Source organism: Myxine glutinosa, chromosome 2 (assembly GCF_964187855.1).
Source record: "Myxine glutinosa chromosome 2, kmMyxGlut1.1, whole genome shotgun sequence".
NCBI classification, from domain to species: Eukaryota; Metazoa; Chordata; class Myxini; order Myxiniformes; family Myxinidae; genus Myxine; species Myxine glutinosa.
Window position 1 is genome coordinate 227,856,802 of NC_136262.1, and position 19,629 is coordinate 227,876,430.

Consider the following 19,629-nt stretch of genomic DNA (forward strand, 5'->3'; position numbering starts at 1 on the left):
TGCAAATGCTGTTCTATTTTCAAGTCAATCAGATGGAAATTGATTGTTTTTCAGATGGAAATTGATTTTGGAAGTTTGACCTCAAGTTGACCTTTGACCTTTTGACCTAAAAATAGTACGTTTCCCAATTCAGTGAGGCAATATGCAAATGCTGTTCAATTTTCAAGTCAATCTGATTAAAAATGGCGATTATAGAAATTTGACCACCAGGTGACCTTCGAGCTCAAAATCAATAGGCTTCTCAATTGTGACGACCTCTACAACTTGGTGAAGTTTTGTGACGATCGGTTTAGAATTATGACCGGTACGCCGGTGACAAACAGACAGAATAACAAACGCAACCGACCAATATACTTGAAAAATCTTCGATTTTGCAAGTAACAAGATGTCATGCAGAGCACGATACTTGCAAACTGCACCCACCCTCCCCCCAAAAAAGGTTACCATTGATCCATCAAATTGTCCATTTCATCAAGATTAAAATTGATGATCTTGATCAAAACTGGCATCAACAGGATGAAAAATGCCGATTTTTTAGATGAAAATTGATGATTTGGGAAGTTTGACCTCGAGTTGACCTTTGACCTTTTGAGTTCAAAAATAGTTGGTTTCTCAATTCAGTGAGGCACCATGCAAATGCTGTTAAATTTTCAAGTTAATCTGATGAAAATTGATGAGTTTTCAGATGAAAATATATTATTTTGGAAGTTTGGCCTCGAGTTGTATGACCTTTGACCTCAAAATAGTTGGTTTCCCTATTTAATGACTCAATGTGCAAATGCTGTTCAATATTCAAGTCAATCGGATAAAAAATGGCGATTTTAGAAATTCGACCTCTAGATGACCTTTGACCTCAAAATCAATTGGCTTCTCAAGTGTGACGACCTGAACCCTCATGCTGAATAGTAAGGCTCAATTTGGTGAAGTTTCATGACGATTGGTTTAGAATTGTGACCTGTAGGCCAGTGACAAACAAACAGGCAGACAGACAGAATAACAAGTGCAACCAACCAATATACTTGAAAAATCTTCAGGGATAATGTGGCAGGGATAATGTAGTAGCAGAGGGAAAAATACAGTAGACGAAGAAGTGCAAATAATATTCAGTGACAGCAAAATCAGAGACCATAGAAGCAGTGAAAAGGGGGATAGGAGACAGTATGGTGGATCAGTGAGAGCGTGAGAGAACTCAGATAACTCTGCACAAGTGCTGGCAGTATGGACAGGTGCAGACATCTGGATGCTCTACCAGATTGAGCCAGCGGATTGTGCTCTCTCCTTTCCCCCGTTATCTCCCAATTTCTTTCTGAAAACTCAATACCTGTTAAAGGCAATGGCAAACCACCCAGTGTAAGCCTCACCAAGAAACTGCTTTGGTAGCACTAACGCTCTGTTAACAGTATGATCCACGATATAGTATTGCCACTGGTTTTACAATCAAATGCTTTTCATGTGTGAAGTTGTCATAATTTTTGTCGTGTTTGACAAAAATACACCTACAGTTTAGCATCGCCATTAGATTTCTGCATGGGCTAGGCTCTCATGACTGTTAGCACCACCTGGTTAGAATTCGATCTATCGTTGCCCTTGTGCAATCCTGAAATAGCCCAACGAGTATGTGGTCCACCAAGTAGATGCCAAAATGTCATAAAAGGACATCTGGAGACAGTTGCAAATAGTAGAAATGACCCTCCAAGAATACTAACACCAATGAGGAAGCCACGTTGGCCAGAGGCAAAGATATAAAGAAATATTTTATTTTGAACAGCATGAGGTAGTTCACATGCTGAGCCTGTACAATTGTTATATATATACAACTTGGTAAACAAAACGTGTGCTTGAGTAGCACATTGTTTGCCTTTGTTGAGTCCACTCTCGCAAACCAGGCAGCGATCACTCTGGGCCTCCTCGCTGCGGAAACAAAACAATTTTACATACCATTGGTGTAGAAGGGTGGGCAGAGAGATCATGTGATCAATTATGCACTTACAAAACTAATAAATAAACAAACAACTTAATCAAACTATGTGTACTGATAATGCCATAAACCTAGAGGGAAAAGCAAAAGGGTGACAGATTTATAGAAACATAGCAATGCTCATTAAAGGTCCCATGTAATTCAAAAGTTTCTGGTTATTTATATATTAACTTGACCTTCCTAGTGAGGAAATCACCCATGTTTCTTTTTTTAAATCAACAACGCGATAATTAGACCAATATTTTGAACATTTGTAGTGTTTTTCACAACTTGCTATGCCCCGCCCCTCAAAAAAGTGGAGTTCAGCGAACCGCAGGTCACGTGACCGGTGACGTCATCTCCAGAACGAAGTCCATGCCATCTCGATTCGCTATGCTTCGGCCCGCGATCCGTTCCGTGTAATTTGTACGTACTCTACTTTTGATTTGCTTGATCTTGATCTGAGGTATGCCGAGACACATGTGTCATGCCTCGCCTCGTTGATAAGCCCGCAAGGTTGCTCCGTGGAGCGGCCTGCACATATTCAACTATTCAACTATGGGCGAATTATATAAATAACAACTCACGGTCTGAGGTAACTCGGCTAAAAATTATCCGATTTGCACCAAATAAAGTTTATGAATAGTTTCACAGACCCCTACTTCTCACTAAAAGTGGAAAGAGAATGTAAATTTGAGTTAAAACAAGCCCGCAAGGTTCCTCCATGGAGCGGCCTGCACATATTCAACTATGGGTGAATTAAATAATTAACAACTCACGGTCTGAGGTAACTCGGCTAAAAATTATCTGATTTGCACCAAATAAAGTTTATGAATGGTTTCACAGACCCCTACTTCTCACTAAAAGTGGAAACAGAATGTAAATTTGAGTTAAAACAAGCCCGCAAGGTTGCTCCGTGGAGCGGCCTGCACATATTCAACTATGGGTGAATTAAATAATTAACAACTCACGGTCTGAGGTAACTTGGCTAAATATTATCCGATTTGCACCAAATAAAGTTAATGAATGGTTTCACAGACCCCTACTTCTCACTAAAAGTGGAAAGAGAATGTAAATTTGAGTTAAAACAAGCCCGCAAGGTTGCTCCGTGGAGCGGCCTGCACATATTCAACTATGGGTGAATTAAATAATTAACAACTCACGGTCTGAGGTAACTCGGCTAAAAATTATCCGATTTGCACCAAATAAAGTTTATGAATGGTTTCACAGACCCCTACTTCTCACTAAAAGTGGAAACAGAATGTAAATTGGAGTTAAAATAAGTATTTGATTTGTATCAAGCAAATGCACGTGGAGCGTGCTTGCGAGCAGGCTGCGTTCTGGAGGTGACGTCACATGGATTACGTCATCGGCTTTGAGGTATGGGGCAGAATTTTTAGGGGCGTTCCCAAGTGGTTCGGTTTTCTTTCATTTTTAATGTTTCAGAGTGAATATAACAAAAAGTCAATGCCATATTTGAATTCACCATAAAAAGACTCATTTGGATGACATCAAATGCATTTTGAGTGAGATTCCGTGTCTGTGGACCTTTAAAGGGCATTTTCTCAAAAAAAAAAAAATTCTCACCAAACGGCTTTCAACTGCAATCACATAGGGAGGCCACAAAGACGTAAAAGTGCTCGTTTAAACCTGCTAAGCTTGTGGAAGTAAAAACATTCTATTGATTGGTTTATTCTAATCAACGTATATTGGTATACAACCATGGGAATGGCTGCAACTCCAATTTAGCAAGATGACAGATCACAATTAGTCGTGTCACAAATTGCTCCAATGACTTGCCTGGTTGCATAAAGTCTTAGTTCAAGTATTAATGTACTTAAGCTGCCCTCTAGTTAATGAGTATGTGCTTGTGTAAGCAGGCCTTAGCTATAAAAAGATGAGCAGCCTGCATGGATATAACACCTTAGGTAAGGCCTCATTACAGTCTTTGACCCAATATACTTTGTTTGGGAGCATCGGTATGCTTAAAGACCTTTGAGCACGAAGACATATCTGGAATACTGCACAAGAGTTGTATGCAGAGCCAGGATATTTCAGCATCACACCTTTTTCTGTAACGTTATGGTACAGGTAAAATTTTGCACAAGAGTCAGAGTGATCGTGGAGCATGCGTGTGCATTCACACGCGGGTGAATGTCTACTTTACAAATCAGCTCTACTGGTTAACCCTATCCCTGGAACTGTGATTGAGTGGAAGTAACATGCTGGGTTTCAGTGGTGGCCCCTTGCATGACCTAACCCGGAGAAGCATCTCACCAGAGCTCAGTGTAGCTGCTGTGTTGTTCGAGTCTAACTTTGACCCCGCTCGATCAATTTCCACAACCCATACTCAACCTCGATTCCCCTACCTCCATATTCCTTAAATTCCTTCAATATTTCCTTCGTACAAGCGCACCAATAACTTGTGCTCCAATACAATACATACATTTCTCACCCAGACATAGCAAGTAAATAATATAGTCCTTGAGCCAACCGGCCATATTTTGAAGTGAATGCTCCGGCGGGGGGAGTAATTCTCATTATGATTTTCCATTAGACCAATGTCTCAAGTGTCAGAAAAGGTGTGATGCACATCTGAGAACGGTAGCTTAGTGCCCGGATGGACGCCATCTTTGAAACCACCCAGCTCGAAAATGCCCATTTGGTGGGGTACATTGTTGCACGTGTATCTGGACTTCTATACTAGCTATCGATGTGCGGTTGACGACTAAATATACGTCCGATGTGTACCGTCTAAATAAAAAATAATATGAAGCATTTTGTTTTAGATTAATTATTATAAAAATCAATTATCGAAAAAAAATCATATATTTTTCAATATTTTATTATTAGACTTGTACTTTTTTTAGTGAAACAACACTGGTATGATTTTCCAAATTATGCATTGTGCTACACCGTTTATCTGTCTATAAAAATAACTCAAAAACTAAAACATATCATCCACCACGAGTGTACACAAAAAATATATGAAAAGGCATGCACTTTCCACAAACCGAAACTATGTCAGTTGGAATTTCCCGCCGATAATCAACCCACAGAACCCAGTGCCGAAAGTGACGTCAGTCTATTCTATATCTATATTCTATATTCTATATCTCAGTCTGAGATTTGTTGCGGTGACCTGATTAATTTCTGAGGGGGGGGGGGGGGGGTGGGTGGCTTAAGAACTAAAAGTGAACATGTTAGATGGCGCCACATACAACTCTATTATAGAGTTGTATTGTGGCGCCATCTAACATGTTCACTGACTTGGATGAGTATGTCTATGTAAGCTGGCGAGCTTTTCGGATATCGGAGTAATCTAACGTCAGTCTTTTTGTTCTTTCAGCTGAGATGGCCGGTGTCGAGGCGAAACGGGCGAAGATTGAACCTGAGTCCGGAACGTGCATCCTGTGCAGCAAGAAGTCGCCACTCTCTGAACTAAGCAAGGCAGCGGGCAACAGTTCTTGGAAGACATTGTGTGACGCAGCCGCAGTTAGAAACTTTTATCCAATTCTAAAGCTAGTCCAAGAAGGCGCAGTTGAACTTCCTAATATTCCAATATTATACCATAGGGCTTGTAGATCAGACTTCACTCACAAAAACCACCTAGCTACTTTGACCAATGCAGCTAGAAGTTCTTCAGTTGATACTGGCGATGCGGTGCGACGGCGATCATCACGGGAAGAGACAGGATCAACTTCAACGGTCTACGATGATAAATGCATTTTTTGCCAGCGTGCTTCAAAATTCATAAAAGGCAGTCGTACCCGTGAAACAGTTGTCTTGGCTGTTGAACTTCGAGCAGATAAGACAATAAGAGATGCTGCGACAGCTCGCAATGATGAGAGAGTTTTGGCATTGACTACACGAGATATGGTTGCAGCTGAGGCTCACTACCACTTCTCCTGCTATAGAAACTACACACGGCCCCAAAAACCTCAAGTAGAAACTGACATCTATCTATAATTCCAGCAATCTCTGTGTGTCTGTCTGTGTGTCTGTGTGTCTGTGACCGCTGTTTCTCGACAACCACGGGTCCGATATACTTGAAACTTGCCAGGTATATTGCTGGGGACCCGAGGATGTGCCTTTTCAAGGTTTGTAATTAATCGGACAAGTACCTACCGAGCTATGTCCAAAAAACGCTTCAACCAATCAGAGAGCAGCGAGCTATCACGTGTGCCGAACCGTTAATGCAATGCAAGCGTTAATGCGTTAATGCAAGGCTTTTCTTTTTTTCCCTCTTCTCTTTCTACTTTTCCTTGCGATTAAATTGCAAACAGCCAAAATACGTTGGCGCTAATTGAATAATTGGCCATTAACACTAAAATAATCGTAACTGCGATATGCCAACTTCCGGACAGTGCAGCCTTCCATGTTGTTGTTGTTTGCAGCAGCTGTTTGCAGCAAGGCAAGGCTTTTCAACTATGTTGCCGTTAAACTATGTTTTAAAACGAATTCAAACTGCGATTAAATTAAAACGATTCATCCTAACTGCGATTTGCGAACTTCCGGACAGTGACGACTTATCTTCCGGCAGCCAATCACAGAACGCTCTGTTGCGTAGGCGTGGCCGATGTGAGACGAGCGGAGCTGAGCGCGTTACGAGCTGACCGCCATTACGGTACGTAATTCGATTTCTTATGCGCATTATTTCTCCCAATTCAGTCAGAGCGAAGGGCGGAAGCGAAGAGCGTTGCTTTTTTTGTTTACGGGCGTACGGGCGGGGTAGAGCGTACGGGTAGCGTTTTTTTTTTTTTTTGGCCACGGAACGGGCACCCACGTACGGGCAATGCCCTAGTTGAAGATAATATCGAGAAAAAAGAAATGATACGATGTATATTCAATTTCATTCGCACTGACTTGTTCTTGAACCCGAGGATTGTTCCAATAGTTGATGTTGCAACAGATATCCTGTCTTCAGATACATTTTCAGTTGATGTTCGTGACTCCATCAAGAAGAATCTGCAGCGCACATTACAAAGAGAGTTTGGAGAATCGCTCATCTTCTTCAATGTGAAACACCGTGTATACTTGATGCCCGATAATCTGACAAAGCGAGAGATTGCTGCAGAGTGCGTAAACCTGAAAGCAGAAGTGAAAGCATTTGAACGAACGGACGGTGAAAGTAACATTGTGCGTGCAGCTACTTCACTGCGACACCAGATCAAAGATGCTCATTACAATGAACGTTGGCCGCCTCAGCCAGCAGAACTCACTTCAGATTACGTGAAGATACCAGATTCTCTTCGTGTATTTCTGCATACTTTGATTTGCGGGAGTGGGGGTAGCTCTGCGCGTGCCGACACACTGGTATGGTCGATGGCTCAAGATATCATCAATGCTGTACACCGGGGTACCATCAGAACATCGAAGCATGTCCTACTTCCGTGGGCCATGAAAACGCTCACCGGTAATACAGAGGTCATCAGAATATTGAATCGACTCGGGCACGGATGTTCGTACACAGTTCTGGAAGAAATCGAGACAGCGCTATGCATAGACAAATTAGCAAGTGTGGAGAAAGATACAGTACCACTTCCGTCACATGTGCACCCTTCGGTCCCGACTGTATTAGCATTCGATAACATCGACAGGCTAGAGGAATCGCTGAGTGGTGGCGGAACATCGCATCGCGTCAACGGTATCATCGTCCAACCGAAGTCGCAGTCGTGTTTGCCGCCCCAACCTCCATCGGCAGTATCCAAAGCAGATAAGAAGCGATCTATCCCGTCATCCAGCGATTTAGTTCCAATATACAGCGGTGGGAAACGAGAGGGCCCACCTGCAATCAAGCCTGCAGATCTTTCTGACACTCTTGCAGGCGCAACATCCCTTGCGCAGCGCCGAAATCACGTATGGATTATGACTCGCATGCTGGAACCATGCGACCAGACAATCAGTTCGTGGACTGGTTTCAACATCATGACTAGAGATCGTGTTCAGGTGACGGAAGATGTAGTTGGCTACCTGCCGGACTATAAACGCGCCTGCCACAGATATGGCAACAGTGCAAGAAATCCTCAGAGAAGCTCTGAACATCATGTCATCACTTCAGCTTGAGCGTGAAAGGGTCAATGAAAAAAACGAACAAAGCTGCACTTGCGAAACACATGGAAGGTCTTGTGGAAGCAGCCGAGAACGTTGACAAGCGAAGTGCAACAATAATTGATGCGATGGCTCTCATACAAAAGATGCATGGCGAGAACGACACGTTCGAAGAACTATCTGACCGCATCCTTGCTGCAGCGCTTCACGCTGGTCAAGGCAGTGAGCGCATCGATGTTGTCTTTGACACATACACAGAAGAATCCATCAAAGCAGCTGAGCGTGTGAACCGCGGTTCAAATGAAGGCATCAGTTTCAGCGAGATCAGACCCGCACACAAAATCATGAACTGGCGGCATCTCCTTGCTTGCAGCCAGACAAAGGAGAAACTGGTTGTGTTTCTGGCGGAGTCGTGGAAACATGAAACAAATCGCGAAAAGCTAGGCAACAGAACACTGTATGTCACCTGTGGTGAAAAATGTCTGGTACTGACCCGCGATAGGTGGAAGTTGGTGTAAGCACTCGAATGTAGCCACGAGGAAGCAGACACGCGTATGTTTCTCCACGCAAAGCACGCCGCTACCCACTACAAGACGATCATCTTAGTGGCAGATGACACCGACGTTCTGATCATCAGTCTTCATCTCAGCAGAACCATCGATAGTCAGCTCTTCATCAGACGAGGAACAAAGGTTCGAGTCAGAATGATCGACGTTGGAAAGTTGGCTGCGGTATTAGGGTCTGGAGTTTGCAGTGCATTGCCAGGGCTTCATGCATGGAGCGGGTGTGACACTGTGAGTGCTCTGGCTAGCCAAGGAAAGATAAAGGCTTTGAAGCTTGTGCAAGCGAATGAGCTGTATCTTCAAGCATTCACAGATCTGGGATCTTCGTGGAATGTACCAACAGACGTCTTCAATAGCATTCAGGCCTTCACGTGTCAGCTGTACGCCAAGAACACGAAGATCGTCGGTGTTAATTCGCTCCGTTATCACATGTTCTGTGCAAAGAAGGGCCAGATCGAATCTGGACAATTGCCGCCTTGTGAAGACTCCTTGATGCAGCATACGCTTAGGGCCAACTATCAGGCGGCTATCTGGCGACGCAGCCTTGAAAACCTACCAGACGTCCCAACACCATCAGCAGGACATGGTTGGGAACTCGATGATGGCGGTTCGCTCACAATCCGATGGATGGCGGGTCTACCAGCTCCAGATGTCGTCTTGAATCTCATCTCATGCACATGCAGAAGGACGTGTCGACCGTCAGATTGCTCCTGCATACTGAATGGGTTGAAGTGCACTGTTGTGTGTAAGCTGCAGGGATGCTCCAACATGGTGCAGGATGATGCTATCGTGGCTCAGGATGCCAATGACTCTGATGGCGACTCTGATGATTAACTTTGTGTGCACTGTATATTGTATAGCATATGTTGTTCTCTATTATAATGCAGGCCAAATTGCCTGAAAATCTTTATAGACAGATAAACGGTTTAGCAAAATGTATAATTTGGAAGATCATACCAGTGTTATTTGACTAAAACATGACATGTTCTATGATACCTCCGCTTGCTTATTAGGAATATACATCGTATGGTGTTAAAATCAGCTCCATACGTCTTTCCAAACTCTAGTAATGAATAATTAATATAATTGGCGGCCATTTTGAAATCCAAGATGGCCACCAAAGTGCAGATTTCCTATGTAACAATTTCCGCCTGCTTATTAGATATCGTATGGTGTTAAAATCCTCTCCGTACGACATTCCTAACTTGCGTTATCGTCAGAATAGATAATGCCAGCGGCGGCCTAAGTCATTTTATGCCTCTTTACATTTATTTGTTGTAAACTCGTGGTGGATGATATGTTTTAGTTTTTGAGTTATTTTTATAGACAGATAAACGGTGTAGCACAATGCATAATTTGGAAAATCATACCAGTGTTGTTTCACTAAAAAAAGTACAAGTCTAATAATAAAATATTGAAAAATATATGATTTTTTTTCGATAATTGATTTTTATAATAATTAATCTAAAACAAAATGCTTCATATTATTTTTTATTTAGACGGTACACATCGGACGTATATTTAGTCGTCAACCGCACATCGATAGCTAGTATAGAAGTCCAGATACACATGCAACAATGTACCCCACCAAATGGGCATTTTCGAGCTGGGTGGTTTCAAAGATGGCGTCCATCCGGGCACTAAGCTACCGTTCTCAGATGTGCATCACACCTTTTCTGACACTTGAGACATTGGTCTAATGGAAAATCATAATGAGAATTACTCCCCCCGCCGGAGCATTACTTTTGGTCTGGCTCAAGGACTAATAGCTCATTCTAGAACAGAAAATAGATGCAGTACATATAGCATCTTGACAAACAATTTTGCTCCTCCACAAATGAGATTGAAACTTTTACTGGCAAGACCAAAGAAAAATAACATTATAACTTCTTACGATGAAGATTAATGTAGGATCAAAGACAAAATGAGATAACCTGTTTGATGCCTCACTCGAGGGTTGGGCAGTAGCGCCTGAAACCCGAATCTTATCCAGGTTCCTCCTGATGACTCCATCTTTGCTCTTTACTTATTCGGGTTCCTTCTGATGACTCCAATGCAGTTTGGTTTTCAATTTGATTGTGTTTGTACCATATCCTGATGCTGTGTGGACTGTGCTTCCCTGCTGACGGACCTCTGGTAGCTTGTACCTGTTGCTGCATTTGAGCCTGGAGAGGAACTGCTGAAATCTATCTATCCGGGTTCTTCCCGGCATCTTTGTTCCTTTCACATTTTTTTTTCTTCGTCACATTTCTCTATTCGTTCTATTCTTGCTTTTTCTTTTCTTTCATCTGTTTTACTCTTCATTTCTCTCTTCTTTATCTATATGTCTCATGAGAATTGAATTCTCACAGAAAGTTTTCTGTAAGGCTCACTTGACTGCACCTGGATGGACTTTGAGGGTAGTGGAGTAGCGGCTGAACCCCAAATCCTATCCAGTTCCTCCGATGATTTAATCTCTGCTCTTTACCTCTTTGGGTTCCTTCTGATGACTCCAATGCAGTTATTTGGTTTTCTGTTTGACTTGTCCAACAGGATGTGGCAGAAGTGTTAAATGCACATGCCTTTGCATTAAGTCATCGTTGGTTTATCCACCTTCAACCTTTCATACGTTTAGTCAGAATTCGATTCCTGACGCAACTATAAATGGTCAGATTGGCGGTTTGTTGGCAGGGAGTTGCAACACGGAGTGTGTTATCCTTCAGATGGATATTCAGCTGGACATCCCATATGTGTGCATTAGTTGGTGGATGTTAAAGATCCCACGGTGTCCTTTGGAAAGAGTAGGTTATCACTGGCACCCTGTCAAAATTCCAACTTCGTGCCAAAACCAGTTACACTTCAACGTTAGATGTAGCCAGCCATTTTGTGAAATACTGTATTATTTTTTCTATAAGAGAATCATATGGAAGAGCAAGGTTAAATTGACAGTGGGGTAAAGGCATCACAACAATTGGGCAACCGGCAAGGAGATAAACAAACAGGAAAGGGGAAAGGAAAGGAAAGAAGAACTCGAGCAATGCGACTGTGTCGCCAATATGCCCCCGCCTAGGCCCTGCCCGTGACAATGGCTGGATGCCCTCGTTCACTGTCCTAAAAATAAACAAGTTTGATTTAAATCCCTTCAGCTGTTTTCAAGTATCACATTTTTACCAGACAAGACAGGCTTCATATAGATTGGTGAAGCGGTTTCAGAGAAGGAATTTTTATAAAAATATTGGCTTTCAAGCTAATATGGCTGCCAAACCACATGACATACGACATCAAAATGTAAACTCTGCATATTATGGGTCAGAGATCACGTTTGCAAAGTTTCGTGCTGATTGGATAAGGTTCGTTTTTCTATCCAAGATGGCTTCCAAACCACGTGACCTACGATGTCATAATTTTCAAAGTAAATGCAGAAATGGTGTTAGATGATATTTGTGGAGTTTCAAATCGATAGGGTAAGCGGTTTCTGAGATATAATTATTTTAAATTTTCCTTCAATCTAATAAGGCTACCACACAATGTGACCGATGACGTTTTTGTAATCAACTTTTAATCGCCATGCCTAGTCGATGACAGAGGTAAAGTTTTGAGTCGATTGTTTTGTTGGTTTGGGCGAAGATGTTTTAAAAAAGTTTTTAGGTTAAATCCAATATGGCTGCCAAACCATGTGACCTATGATGTCATAAATTTACTATTTCAATATAAATTGGTCATGTGCTTGCAATTTCAGATTTTTAGGATAAGGTGTTCGATTAAAACATTTATGGTTGGTACACCACTTCACCGAGGATCATGATTTTGCTCCACATTTGGAGTACTTGACAATGAGAGAAGCTTCAAATTTTTCCAATCAGCGGTTTCCGAGAAAGAATTTTTAAATTTTTTTTTTTTTTTGTATACTGAATCGAGTCTCGTGAAAGAGCTGACATTTACTTCACAAACAAATCAACCAGACAAACAAAATATATAAAAAGAGGGAGCGGAAGACAAGAGAATGGGAAGCACGCAAACACTTGAGAGCACACAACATTTAAGAGCAGGGAGATGTGTGGGAGGGAGAGGGCTTGGGGGGAGGTGGCGTGGGAAGGATAGGGGGGTTGGGGGGTGGGAGGAAATGAGTCCTCATTGAGTTTAATTATTTGAGTTTAATCCAATATGGCTGCCATACCACGTGACCTACGACATCACAATCGTCACAAAAACATTATACATGGGTGTCAATCTTACCCTCAAAGTTTTGTCTCAATCGGACGTGGTTGCTGAGAAAAACAAGGTTTAGCCCATATGGAAGGACAGACAGACGCATGGACAACCCAAAAACATAATGCCAATGGCCACCTTGCTCTAGTTTTATGCCTCAGCATAGTCTAAGGCATAAAATAGGGGAGGAAACACTGGAATCATCAAGTAGGATGGTTGGGTTAGTAAGGGTTAATGGAGGCAATATATATCATGGGTCAGGATAGGGGATGATATAAGGTGGTGGTGCACTGCCTGTTTGAAGCTCTGGAGGGAAGAGCGAGACAGAAGTATCTGGAAGGTGGTTCCATAGACGAGAAAGGAAAGGAATTGAAGAGCTGGGGCAAGCAATGAGCCTGGATTTTGGAGGTATAACAAGGAGGAGGTTACTGAGAGAACACATGCATCCTGGAGACTGGGAGAATGCATGGATCCTGGAGACTGGGAGAACGCATGGATCCTGGAGAATGGGAGAACGCATGGATCCTGGAGACTGGGAGAACGCATGGATCCTGGAGACTGGGAGAACGCATGGATCCTGGAGACTGGGAGAACGCATGGATCCCGGAGACTGGGAGAACGCATGGATCTCGGAGACTGGGAGAACGCATGGATCCCGGAGACTGGGAAAACGCATGGATCCCGGAGACTGGGAGAACGCATGGATCCCGGAGACTGGGAGAACGCATGGATCCCGGAGACTGGGAGAACGCATGGATCCCGGAGACTGGGAGAACGCATGGATCCCGGAGACTGGGAGAACGCATGGATCCCGGAGACTGGGAGAACGCATGGATCCCGGAGACTGGGAGAACGCATGGATCCCGGAGACTGGGAGAACGCATGGATCCCGGAGACTGGGAGAACGCATGGATCCCGGAGACTGGGAGAACGCATGGATCCCGGAGACTGGGAGAACGCATGGATCCCGGAGACTGGGAGAACGCATGGATCCCGGAGACTGGGAGAACGCATGGATCCCGGAGACTGGGAGAACGCATGGATCCCGGAGACTGGGAGAACGCATGGATCCTGGAGACTGGAAGAACGCATGGATCCTGGAGACTGGAAGAACGCATGGATCCTGGAGACTGGAAGAACGCATGGATCCTGGAGACTGGGAGAACGCATGGATCCTGGAGACTGGGAGAACGCATGGATCCTGGAGACTGGGAGAACGCATGGATCCTGGAGACTGGAAGAACGCATGGATCCTGGAGACTGGAAGAACGCATGGATCCTGGAGACTGGGAGAACGCATGAATCCTGGAGACTGGGAGAACACATGGATCCTGGAGACTGGGAGAACGCATGGATCCTGGAGACTGGGAGAACGCATGGATCCTGGAGACTGGGAGAACGCATGGATCCTGGAGACTGGGAAAACGCATGGATCCTGGAGACTGGGAGAACGCATGGATCCTGGAGACTGGGAGAACGCATGGATCCTGGAGACTGGGAGAACGCATGGATCCTGGAGACTGGGAGAACGCATGGATCCTGGAGACTGGGAGAACGCATGGATCCTGGAGACTGGGAGAACGCATGGATCCTGGAGACTGGAAGAACGCATGGATCCTGGAGACTGGAAGAACGCATGGATCCTGGAGACTGGGAGACCGCATGGATCCTGGAGACTGGGAGACCGCATGGATCCTGGAGACTGGGAGAACGCATGGATCCTGGAGACTGGAAGAACGCATGGATCCTGGAGACTGGAAGAACGCATGGATCCTGGAGACTGGGAGAACGCATGAATCCTGGAGACTGGGAGAACGCATGGATCCTGGAGACTGGGAGAACGCATGGATCCTGGAGACTGGGAGAACACATGGATCCTGGAGACTGGGAGAACGCATGGATCCTGGAGACTGGGAGAACGCATGGATCCTGGAGACTGGGGGAACGCATGGATCCTGGAGACTGGGGGAACGCATGGATCCTGGAGACTGGGGGAACGCATGGATCCTGGAGACTGGGAGAACGCATGGATCCTGGAGACTGGGAAAACGCATGGATCCCGGAGACTGGGAGAACGCATGCATCCCGGAGACTGGGAGAACGCATGGATCCTGGAGACTGGGAGAACGCATGGATGCTGGAGACTGGGAGAACGCATGGATCCTGGAGACTGGGAGAACGCATGGATCCTGGAGACTGGGAGAACGCATGGATCCTGGAGACTGGGAGAACGCATGCATCCTAGATACTGGGAGGACCCATGCATCATGGAGTTGCTGGAGAGGGTCAAAGGACTAAGTGAAGGGAACAATGTTGGAGAATAGACAGCAGAAAACAGAGAGACCACCGACCTGCCTACGATGTGAGAGCAATAGACTCTGTGATTCAGCCTCATCAAGGGAGATTCCAATAATTTTGAGAGATTTAGATTCTACAGAATTGGGGAGAGACAGTTTTGATGCTGGAGTGCCAGCCCATAATGGAGAGGAATATGGTTTGTGTACATGTGGCAAACTTCATACAAGGACGACCCCATAAGATGGGATCAATTTAGGTGATGGTGGTAGTAGAAGTAGTAGTATGATGGCTGATGAAATACAACTTAAATGACATAAATAACATGTCAAGCTGCCACATTGAGGCAGGTTTTCCAGCTTTCCTGAAATGTTAACAATTCCAGTGAAACCTTTTCAGCATAACAGAACTGGCTCGGAATGCTGATCCAATGACAAAATGTTTATTTTCTTCACCCACGAACAGGAATGCTTTTGTTTGTGCCACAACATGAAAGATGACATTCAAGGCCAAAAAATAGCTCATGAGAATGTACAACCAAATGTTTCTGTAAAGTCTCATGCTAGCTGGGCCAGGGAGAAGAATGCTATTTACATGTTGTGTGTGTGTGTGTGTGTGTGTGTGTGTGTGTGTGTGTGTGTGTGTGTGTGTGTGTGTGTGTGTGTGTGTGTGTGTGTGTGTGTGTGTGTGTGTATACTATACATCATCTACATTTTATATAATTCATTTTAAAATGTTTATCATAAATTTTCTGTGGAACAAAAAACCCCAAAAAAACAACAACATTTTTTGATACATTTTCACTGACGATTCTATGTTGTTGCTGTTTGGGAGGTTTGGCAACTTATGTTCAAGTTTTATGGAACAAAATGCTTTTAAAACAACACCGATAGTGTAATAACGGCATAGCAGGGCTTGTTTGATACTTTAGTTGAAGAGGATAGTATGACCTGGGAGGGGATACCAGTAAGCAAAGTATTAATTTTTTTTGGACTTCAGGCATGGACAGCCGGTTCGTGAATGACTTGGGTAAAAAAAAAAAAACCACGAATGACAAACGATAAACCAATAAATTTCACATTCCTGTGCCACCTTCAGTCAAAGGTCAGTCATTGACAGCAGGTTCGTGAATGACTTGCACAAAAAACGTACCCAGTCTGAATGTTGATATATCCAGTCAATGGCGAAACTGCAAATGGGGAATCCTCAAATGTCACGGTTGGAAACCCTTACATCATTTCCTCAATCTGCTTTAAACTCAATATCTCTATATTTTCATTCCAAACAGCATCATTCATCATTCTAATCACAAATCAATACTATAGTATTAATCTTACTATAATTCACCAAATGTCCGTCCGTCTGTCTGCCCGCCGTTCGAAGGTACCGCAAAATCGGCTGAACCGATCGCAACGATATTTTGGGTGGGTAATCTTGGGATCTCCAGGAGTAAAATAGGCTATTTAGTTTTTCCTATTTCAGCTTTGGTCGCCAGCATTCTCAGGTTTGGACTCCCGCATAACATTCGCATTCGCATAACGTTCATTGTGACGATGTTTCCATTGTGATGACTAGCAACGGTACCCACCCTAAGGGCGGGGCTTCAATTGGGAGGCCCAAATTAAAACGCTAAATATCAGAAATTGAAGGCTTTTTTTCTTTTAAACGATTTATATAAACATCCGTTAAATCTCGATCGGTGGCAGCCGTTTGTGCGGCACCCGGGAAAATAACGTCATGCGGGAGCAAGTATCAGCAGGATGTGGCAATTGTGGCAGTGTGGGAGTCCACGTTTCTGATCCTCCTTCATGCCGAAGTGCAGATCCTCCTTCATGCCACATCCGATCGATGCAGCCGTGCAGCGATCAGTGCAGCCATTTGTGCAGCACACGGTGCAGCGATCGGTGTAGCCGATCTGTGCAAACGTGGACTCCCACACTGCCACATCCTGCTGATACTTGCTCCCACATGACGTTCTTTTCCCGGGTGCCGCACAAACGGCTGCACCGATCGAGATTTAACGGACGTTTATATAAATCGTTTAAAAGAAAAAAAAGCCTTCAATTTCTGATATTTAGCCTTTTCATTTGGGCCTCCCAATTGAAGCCCTGCCCGTAGGGCGGGTACCGTTGCTAGTACATATATCAAAATATAATGTTAAATCATGATTGTATTGATATACAGTATTATCAAACCAGCGAACCGTTATCTGTTCACTGCCGGATTCGGGAGCAAGATCCGTCCGTCACATTTCAAAATCATAATTGCATTGAAGAATTTCTGAAACCTTCGACCTACCTTACGACACCCGCTGGGACCCCAAAACGTCCACAGGTTATTATATTTCCTTTTAGTAAGATATTTAACTGTAATGGTTACTAAACGCTGTCCCCTGTCATGTGACCAGATTCTCAGCTCTGATTGGTGTACGTTTGTGGGAACATACAGACAAACACTGTTCTCGACAGCATTGCACTATGGGCCACACTGTAAAAACAAACAAAATACAAACGATCGCATTATTCGTTCACGTGGTTAATATATGTATCGAACTAAGGCACACCTCGATGAATGCCATTTCCTCAGGATCAATGGGTTTACGATGGAATCTCAGTGGGAGGGCAGAGTTGCTCTCGATCGAATAAGAATTCCCAGTAGGCTGGTGTGGATCTGGTGGTTGTCCTGGGGACTGCATGCCTAGGACACTTCCCAGGCCCTTTCCTGAAAACCAAAAAGGACATTCTCCACCACAGACTAATATTATGCCACAACTTATTTATTATAAAATTCTACAACTTTTTATATTATTTCACAAATTTGGCAAGGTACCTAACATTGTAACTGACTTTCAGCTTTACCAGGTTACATTCCTGTAAGATATCCAAACCCCACTGTGATAATGTAGGTTGACTTGCCTGCTCAAAGCACATTAAATAAAAGATTAACCAAGCCAGGATGTACAAAAGGTGGAACTTGTCCCATTAAAAATGAAACAGATGCTCGTATTCATTGTGATTTGTCAAACATCACCACATTAACACCCAAAAATTTTAAACCAAATTCATCACGGAAGTATTACTCAAATAGTCTTCTTGTCTGCACCTTAAGCATTATTTAAATGAGCATCGGCAATTTTAACTTTTCATTCCGTAAGACACCTGCAAGATCAAGTGTCATTGGATGTTAAACATATTTAGTTTTCCACAAAATTCACCCAATACCAAGCGACTTGAAACGTCTTCAATAAATGGCTCATAATGAAGTCTTAAAAATTTATACAAACCATCTTACTTTGATTGCTTTGGCACAAACCTTCTCTGTTTGGGAATTTGATCAGAGGGACATGTTGTTTTACAATCTGCAAAAACAACATACAATCACTGTTATAATCACACTGCCTCATGCAAATAAAATACAAATCACCAACAATGGATCAAGAAAGCTGAATGACCTACACTGGCAACTTTGAGACAAAAACAACAAAGACTGGAGAGTTTTTTCTTTGTATACAAGATCGAGGCTCATGTAAGAGTTTCAAAGCCATGTACCAAGTTTCAGTTGGATATGACAAAGGGTATGGAAAAAAAAAAGTCTGGAAAACCACTGGGGGACGGACAGAAAGAGACAGACGGATAGCAAAACTACAGTCCTCTCCGGTGAAACGGGTCGGGGACTAATAAGCAGATTTTTAAGTGACTTGAAACAAACGACACGTGAAAGGTTATACTTGTAGTTGTCGGAAAGAATATACTGGGCAAGTTTGGCCCAGTTTACACAAAATCACTAAAAATTGGGTAAGAGTAGGACTATGTATACCCCACCTTTGGGTAGGGTATACCAAAATATATATATATATTTATTTATTTATTTAAATTAAAGTAGAGGAGGTCACAAGACTTGTGATAAAGGTTTAAGATGATGATATTAATATTATTACTATTACTATTAGTACAGACTGACTAGTCGTTATTACACCAGCTGTAATTGAAGACGTTAAAATATAAAAACAATTAGCTGTTGTACTACGAAGTAATATGAAGAAAATACTAAGAAATACGCACTAACAAGAAAGTGAGATAATGATAACGAAATACTTAATATAATACTGATACAATTAAGTACGAGGAAGAGCTTGGAGGTTATTTGCTCCTGTTAAGATGAAAATACGGATAAACACTGCATGGAAAGGTACCACAGCATGATGTGTGCCTGACACGGAACACAAATAACCACAACATGCTCCACATTCATGTTCTATCAGCTGAGGTCACAGCAAACACTCACCAGCACCGCCCTTGCAGCCGCCATTGTGCGGATCCCGGAAGTGGCAGCCCTTATCATGACGTCACTCATAGCGCTGGGAAAGCCACCTTGACTGGAGTTTCCAACGGCAAAGTGCAGTACTTCTGAATAATCTCTTTTCCAATTAATATATTACATATCATAGTATAATAAACAATATTCATAAAATTAAAGTCGAAAATCCTCATGGAAGATATCTCAGGGGGTTTTGAACGGCTGCATTGCGAGAAATAGCCACTACTTGTCGGCCACGATGGTATAGTTAGTGACAGC

At 43.3% G+C, this 19,629-nt stretch overlaps 1 protein-coding gene across 2 annotated transcripts; it reads right to left on the minus strand.

Annotated features, from left to right (window-relative positions):
• Positions 1 to 1,736: 1,736 nt before the first annotated feature.
• On the minus strand, positions 1,737 to 19,377 carry KGD4 (alpha-ketoglutarate dehydrogenase subunit 4). Of its 2 annotated transcripts, none has more exons than XM_068106098.2 (4): positions 19,339 to 19,377; positions 18,367 to 18,412; positions 17,618 to 17,775; positions 1,737 to 1,911 (listed from the first exon to the last, which is right to left on the minus strand). In XM_068106098.2, exons 1-4 carry the CDS (start codon positions 19,360 to 19,362, stop codon positions 1,894 to 1,896), a joined length of 246 nt encoding a protein of 81 aa, XP_067962199.1. In that variant the 5' UTR covers positions 19,363 to 19,377; the 3' UTR covers positions 1,737 to 1,893. The 2 variants fall into 2 exon arrangements, with proteins under 2 accessions (XP_067962199.1, XP_067962198.1); XM_068106097.2 differs by having other exon boundaries at positions 18,346 to 18,412.
• Positions 19,378 to 19,629: the final 252 nt, after the last annotated feature.